At 42.8% G+C, this 7,501-nt stretch overlaps 1 protein-coding gene across 2 annotated transcripts in view; it reads right to left on the bottom strand.

Annotated features, from left to right (window-relative positions):
- The window catches only part of EML1 (EMAP like 1), an 85,087-nt gene that overhangs the window by 15,360 nt on the left and 62,226 nt on the right, over positions 1–7,501 (bottom strand). For both annotated transcript variants that reach the window (XM_024758862.1, XM_024758866.1), the window contains one exon: positions 7,379–7,467. In XM_024758862.1, coding sequence (XP_024614630.1) covers positions 7,379–7,467 — 89 coding nt within the window. The remainder of the gene's footprint in view (positions 1–7,378; positions 7,468–7,501) is intronic.

Raw genomic sequence — 7,501 nt, 5'->3', positions numbered from 1 at the left:
GTACCGGAAAAAAAAAAAAAAAAAAAAAGAGCCTATATGATCAATTACATTTATGTAAGTAATCAGGCCAAGTTTACTGAAACCAGACGTATTTTGCAAACAATTTAGTCTTAATTTGACTATATTTGGTAAAAATCAGGATTATCTATTTATTTAATACAAAATTGTATATATTTATTTAAAAGCCTGCATTTTCTTCCCTGGACTTAAAACAAAGCACAGCATGTTGAATCCTGGCCATATGACTTAATATGAAATTTCTCTTTACTCACATGTGAATTTGGGGTGGGGATGGGCATCAGATTAGGTTCTTTTTTTTCATCTTTAAGATTATTTCAAGGTCAAGTTATTTGCTTTGTTAGTTTTTCAAATATTTATTGGCTAAAATGAGGATAATTTAGAAAGAAAAATTATGTTTCAATAATATACCTCTGTGGACACTGAGGTTTTATATATATTGAGGTTTCTGTATTTACTACCTACATCCAAGATGCTTCTCTGTTGCTGTTACATTAAAGCTTAACTGAAGCTTGTTTCCGAAGCTGATTACAGTTATTTATCTTTGGATGAAGATCAGAGGCACCATGACCTGCACCCCAGGAGATTATGAATACTGTAAAAGACATTTAAAAAAAACTCTCTCTCCAACCTAGATGGCAGGACCCTTATCAGGTACTCCGCACAGTGAAAGTGAAGGGAATTGACTCCTGAATTCATATTCCCCACTTAAAAAGGGCCTCCGCACCAGACTGCTCTATAGAGAGGACTGCTAACCTCAAACTCACCTTAAAACAACCATCAAGCCAGGTAGAGAAGATGACAACGGTAGACAGGTGGCCCGCAAATCCAGACAAGGTCTGGAAGACCCATCCTACTAGTTCAATTGAACTGTTTGCTAAATGTTTGTCTCCCTATCAAAATTGAAGGTTACTGTTTTGCTTTTAGCTATATTTTTGCCCCAATGTTCAGGATGGAAAATAATTCTTTAGTAAAGTTATCACAGAGTATAGCTACTGGGGGAAAATCTAACCAATTGGTGGATCTGTCGTCAAATGCCCTGGTCAATATAAGACCGATATAAGCCCCTATAATACGTATCACTGACTGTTCAGGTTTTCCTAATGGGACCACTCACCCAGGCTAACCTCTCTCTGGCCTAATCTTTCAGGTTCAAACTTTTCAACATATTAATATGTCCATCCCTTGCTGGATACTATCCTCAGTCCTTAGAGACCGAGCACAACTTACCCTAGGGCCCCTTGATCTGTCCCTTACTTAACTGAAAAATGTCTTTTAGAGAAAAATGGGAGTAAATTATGCCAGCAACTACTGTATATTAAATACCATGCAAACGACTTTTGGAAAGTCTACAAGAGAAGTGATCCATAGTTTAATCTTGTGTTGACAGGCTTCTCTGGTGGCGCAGTGGTTAAGAATCCATCTGCCAATGCAGGGGACACAGGTTCAAGCCCTGGTCCAGGAAGATCCCAACATGCTGCGGAGCAACTAAGCCCGTGCGCCACAACTGCTGAGCCTGCGCTCTAGAGCCTGTGAGCCACAACTACTGAGCCAGCATGCCACAACTACTGAAGCCCACGCACCTAGAGCCTGTGCTCCACAACAAGAGAAGCCACCGCAATGAGAAGCCCGCGCACCGCAACGAAGAGTAGGGCCCGCTCACCGCAACTAGAGAAAGCCCTTGCGCAGCAACAAAGACCCAACGCAGCCAAAAATAAATAAATAAAATAAATAAATTAAAAAAAAAATTGTGTTGACAGAACTCCCAATTCATGAGGCTATCAATAAGAGCACTCTGGGAGGGATCACCTGTGCTCCCCCAGGTTTTGCATTCATAGGTGGTATTGGAATTGACCCACCTTCCCAAGGATGGGCACATAAATTTCTTAAAAGCTGACAAACAGAAGGTTTACTCTTATTGGGACATTATGTTACTCCATTGTCTGTACATCAGGAAATAGATGAACCTCCTTTGTCTCTTCATTACAGAGTCAAGAGAACCATGTTAGCAAGATACTAAGATACCTGGTGGCAAAACCTTTGGGGAATATTAATTCCTAGTGCAGGAATGTACGGTTTACATATTGTTACAAAAAAATGATCAGAAATCTATCAGCCACCATTGGTTAAATAGCCAAAGAGACGGCCAAAAGCATTGCAGCACAACAGACATCCCTAAGTTCCTTAGTCCAAGTAACATTAGATAACAGGGCTGCCTTAGATTTTCTACTGGCTAAACAAGGGGGTGTTTGCGCTATCATTGCTCATACTGTTTGTTGCACTTATATCAGTACCTCTGGAGAAACTGAGATGCACCTAGAAAGAATGTCCCAAAAGGCAAAACGGTTGTAACATATAAGAAAAACTGACCCTGTAAATGATCTGTTTCGTTGGCTCCCCTCAGAAACAGGCAATTTTTTTGCTCTGCTTTACAGACGATTATCATTTTCATAATGTGTATTATTATTCTTTTCCTAGCCATCAAGTTACTCATGACATATATCACTGCTTGCTTTAAGCCTACTGCTAAAAGCACATGTACAATGTTTGCATGACAATTTGATACAACTGAAAAAACATATCGCCTACAAAATATTTCCCAATTAGCATACCTCTGTACTTGTTCATTATGTCTGCTTAGTTTCCCCCTAATGTGGATAACTAGGCAAATCTCCATACATATATAAACAACCAAAAAGAGGCCAAGCACCAAGGGACATGATGGACACAGGGCAGGCAGCAACCACCCTGACGTCAAGGGACAAACATTTTGATCGTCAATGCTTTCTATTGAAAGATTTATGATCAAAAGAGGCAATTAACGCAAAATTTTTTCACATACTGAGACATGGAGAAGTCATTCTGGCTTATACATGATTTAACTTGAATTTTACACTAACTAAAACAGTCTGTTTGTGGCTTATCAAACATACATCAAACATACATCTGCTTTAGTCATTAAAGAAAAGGGTGTACTGACCAAAGTAAAGAATGCTCATGTTAATTTACACTCCCATCAACAGTGCAAGAGGGTTCCCTTTTCTCCACACTCTCTCCAGCATTCATTGTTTCTAGATTTTTTGATGATGGCCATTCTGACTGGCGTGAGGTGATACCTCATTGTAGTACTGATTTGCATTTCTCTAACAACTAGTGATGTTGAGCATCCTTTCATGTGTTTGTTGGCAATCTGTATATCTTCGAACCTAGGGGCAGGACAGGAATAAAGATGCAGACGTAGAGAATGGACTTGAGGACACGGGGAGGGGGAAGGGTAAGCTGGGACAAAGTGAAAGTGGCATGGACATATGTACACTACCAAATGTAAAACAGATAGCTAGTGGAAAGCAGCCGCATAGCACAGGGAGATCAGCTCGGTGCTTTGTGACCACCTAGAGGGGTGGGACAGGGAGGGTGGGAGGGAGATGCAAGAGAGAGGAGATATGGGGATATATGTATATGTATAGCTGATTCACTTTGTTATACAGCAGAAACTAACACACCATTGTAAAGCAATTATACTCCAATAAAGATGTTAAAAAAAAGAATGTCCATGTTAGAAATAAGGATCAAATGCCTCCTTTCCTAGGATGCCAAAGCTGTTACTCCTTCAATGATAAGACTCCCTTCCTAGGCACCAGGCGCTATACTGACTCTGTGTACGTGTTGGTATGTTTATTTTTAACCTTGCAGAAATCTACTGTTGACTTGTTTGATGTTCTTTGTTCTGACAAGACTTGAAACTGCTGAAAACCACACTTCTCTGGAGCAGTGCCTCAGAGTTATCTGAGAGGCCGTCTCCTGGGCAACAGTCCTCAGTTTGACTCCAGGAAAGCTCTTTTCTACCCCTATTATAGACTGGTTTATTGACTATTTCCCTCGACACTGCCTATGTCACTGACTGCAAAGGCGGCATTTATCACGGTCAAGCCTGGCAGCTGGAGTGAGTGTACTGGTCCTTCCCAGCATCCTGGGGGTCAGCTCCACCCATAAAGCTTAAGAATCGTTTGCTTTTCCTGTAGCTGCTAGCACAGCGTCCAGAACTTGCACAAGACCGAAGGAATGAGAAAAAAGCCCTCATAGTTTGATGCCTCCTCTTCTCAGCAAAGCACAGCCCAGGGAGCCACGGGGAGGTGGCTGCAGATGCAGGCTGGGATTTAGCAGCAGTTTCCTGTGTGGCAGCCCGTGTTTGGGCCTCTAATTGTGTATGTGTGTGTGTGTGTGTCTAAAATCTGTAAATACCTGAATCCGAAAAGGAGCCAGCCGGTAATCTACAACAGTATAGCCCACGTGCCTGAAAAACCTTGTGCGCAAGCAGAAAACTCACAGTGATGATCGCCGTGTGCTTTGCATCTAGTCGGATGCGCTGTAGTTAGTCTGTCTGCATTCGTGCATCAACTAATATTCACTGAGCATCTGTTCTGTCTATGTATACATTACCTCCTCTCCGTACTCTGTTGCATCTCCTCTCAGCTAGGTGCTGGGCATACGGTGCCAAACAAAACACTATGGGGCTGGGGGCCACGGCCCGAGGATCTGGGGCCACCACCACTGCCACTGCTGCTGATGACATCCCATCCCCCATGTCACCTGCGTAACGCTCTGCTCTTCAGAGAGCACGTTCACACCTCCTCCTTTGGTTGAGCCCCACAGTAACTCGTCTGATTTGACAAGGGACAGCTGGCTAATGAAGAGAGGGCACTGGATCCACATGCAGGTCGCCCTGATCTGGCCCAGGCTCATCACCTCTGCCCCGCACAGCCTCCAGTCAGTGACTCTAAAACCTGAGAGGCAGAGTTACTGGTAGTGGGAGCTCTCTGGTCTCCAGGGGACAGTCATTAGTATAACTGACAAGAAACAGAAATGGACTCCCGAAAGGACCCTGCTATGTTAGCAGGAGCTAATAGCTAAAAAGCAGCTGTAGATGAGGCCCTCCTGCACTCAGCAGAGGTTCAAAATAACTAAGAAAATGACAAGAAGCACATAGGAGGATGCTAAATATTGCCCGGGATGAACAGAACGAAATATGACACTTAAAATGTCGAGTGAAGTAAGGTACTTCTCAACATGGAGAAGAGGTTTCCAAGGTGGCTGTGCAGTTGTCTGTTTAGGATGAGAAGTTATAAGTCTTTGGGTGCAAGGGTCTAAAAAGGGTATTCTTTCTATGAGGTTACCTCTAGAGAACAAGAACACAGCCCCACCATGAGACCATGAGACAGGTACGACCGTCTATCAGCTTATAAAATGGAAAACTCCTACAGAGTGACGGCAATTCAGTCTTGGCCAAGTATTTCCAAGGACTAAAACTGCTATTTCCAAGAGTGTTCACATAGCTGAAGGTCCTACGTATCACAGAGAAAGAGTGCTTCCTAAACCGAAAGCATAAATGACGAGGCTTAGAAACAATGACCTACCCAGTAGCCACGAGCATCCCAGGAACCCAAGCTGTCAAAAGGACTCAGGAGCCAAACTGAAGTGGCCAATAATGGATAAATGGTTCCACGTACCATAACTATCCCAGACTGAAACATACCAAATACACTTAAATTCATAATGGCACCAAAACCACCACCACCGGCAACTAATCATTGTTAAAGGGAGCAGAGAACAAACTCACTATCTTGGAAACTGGTAAATAAAGGGAAAGAAACTAAGCATTTATCTTGGTTAACTCTACCATATGACTGGGTAACAAAACAGTATACTATTTGGGTAACAAAAAGTAGATGAAGGGAAGTTTCTCTTTATAGAAGTACTATATCTGATAAACGAAGAAAGGCTAAAATAGAAAAACCAGTCCCCGTACGGATCTAAGTGTTGGGCAGTGACGGCTCTAATGGCATAGACAGTGAGACAAGCAGACCTCATGTGTCTCTTGTAGGAAGAGGATCTAGATCCCAAATTACATTACAGGAAATATGGGGGACAGAGGGACATGTTAAGCAACACCACAGAGATGCACTCACAAAAACCCAGAGTGTGGAAAATGCTCTGGAAGAAATGAAGCAGCGTGTTCAACAAATGAACTGCAAGCGAGGGTGGCGTGTGTTTGCCTGTGTGTGTGTGGAGGGAGGGAGGGAGAGAGGGAGAGGGAGAGGGAGAGGGAGAGGGAGAGGGGGAGAGGGGGAGAGGGAGAGAGAGAGAGAGAGAGAGAGAGAGAGAGAGAGGGAGAGAGAGAGAGAGAGAGGGAGAGCCTATGGAGTAAAAGAGACTTATGAGTACAAAATGTACATATGGGGACTTCCCTGGCAGTCCAGTGGTTAGAACTCCGAGCTTTCACTGCTGAGGGTGTCAGTTCGATCCCTGATGGGGGAACTAAGATCCCACAAGCCATGAGGCGCGGCCAAAAAAAAAAAGAAACCAACCAAAATGGACATATGATCAATGTTCCTAGCAGCATTATACATAATAGCCAAAACAGAGAAATGATCCCCTAACTGATGAATGGATGAACCAAACATGACATATCCGTAAAATGGGATACTATCTAGCAGTTCAAAAGGAATAAACTACTGATACACATACAATAACATGAAGAACCTCACAAACATTATTTTAACTAAAAGAAGTCAGATGCAACAGGTGACGTGTTGAACGACTCCACTGACATGAGATGTTCAGAAAAGGCCATTTATGTTGCCTAGGGCTGGGGGTGGGAGTAGAGATTAATTACTAATAGGCAGGGAGGGAACTTCTGGGGGTGATGGGAAGGTTCTAAAACGGGATGGTGGTGATGGTCGCACAGCTCTACAAATTTACTAAGAATCAATGAATTGTACATTTCATGAAGAGTACAATATTGTATGTAAATTATACCTCAATAAAGCTGTTAAAAAAAGGGTCCTCATATTCCTTAGATCTCTCTAGTTATTAACATTAACAGATGAAAGGATAAGACGTCTGGGAGCGGCTTCAGAAACAACATGGGAGGGGGCAGTGGGTGGGGCTATGGGTGAACAAAACGGCTAAGAGTCGATAATTATTGAAGCTGGGTGACGGGTACGTTGGGGGTTCATTATGCTATTCTGTCCAATTTTGTCCCTGTTTGAAATTTTCCGTAAAAAAAAGTTAAAAACACACAAGTAAACTGCTCCAAGGGCACCTGGCAAGAAAGCATGAGTGCATGAGAGGCTATGATAAATATAATAAAGGTGCTTTTTGACATGCTGAAACAAACAGACAAAAAAACCCACACAAGCATAGTGACCCAAAGAAGGGAGGTTGAGAACGCCCAAGTGCCACAATTACGTGCAGATATAGTTTAAATTTCGCTCTTGAGGGGGTTTGTGAATGTTTTTTCTTTACAGACATCTACAGAGAACTTCATCAATCTGTCAGAGTGAATGGACCGTATTCTAACCTGGTGAGTAACGCATTACAGACAGCTGTTCATTTCCATCCGTGTGGACGGTGACCAAGTCTTTCGTTTCTGTGTCAAACACGAACCACCTGTTGTAAACATGGGGAAAAGTACAAATCAATT

The sequence above is a fragment of the Neophocaena asiaeorientalis genome, unplaced genomic scaffold (assembly GCF_003031525.2).
Source record: "Neophocaena asiaeorientalis asiaeorientalis breed wild unplaced genomic scaffold, Neophocaena_asiaeorientalis_V1.1 scaffold476, whole genome shotgun sequence".
Taxonomy (NCBI): Eukaryota; Metazoa; Chordata; class Mammalia; order Artiodactyla; family Phocoenidae; genus Neophocaena; species Neophocaena asiaeorientalis.
Note: the sequence above shows the minus strand (reverse complement) of the source record. Positions and strands in the feature narration are given on the sequence as shown.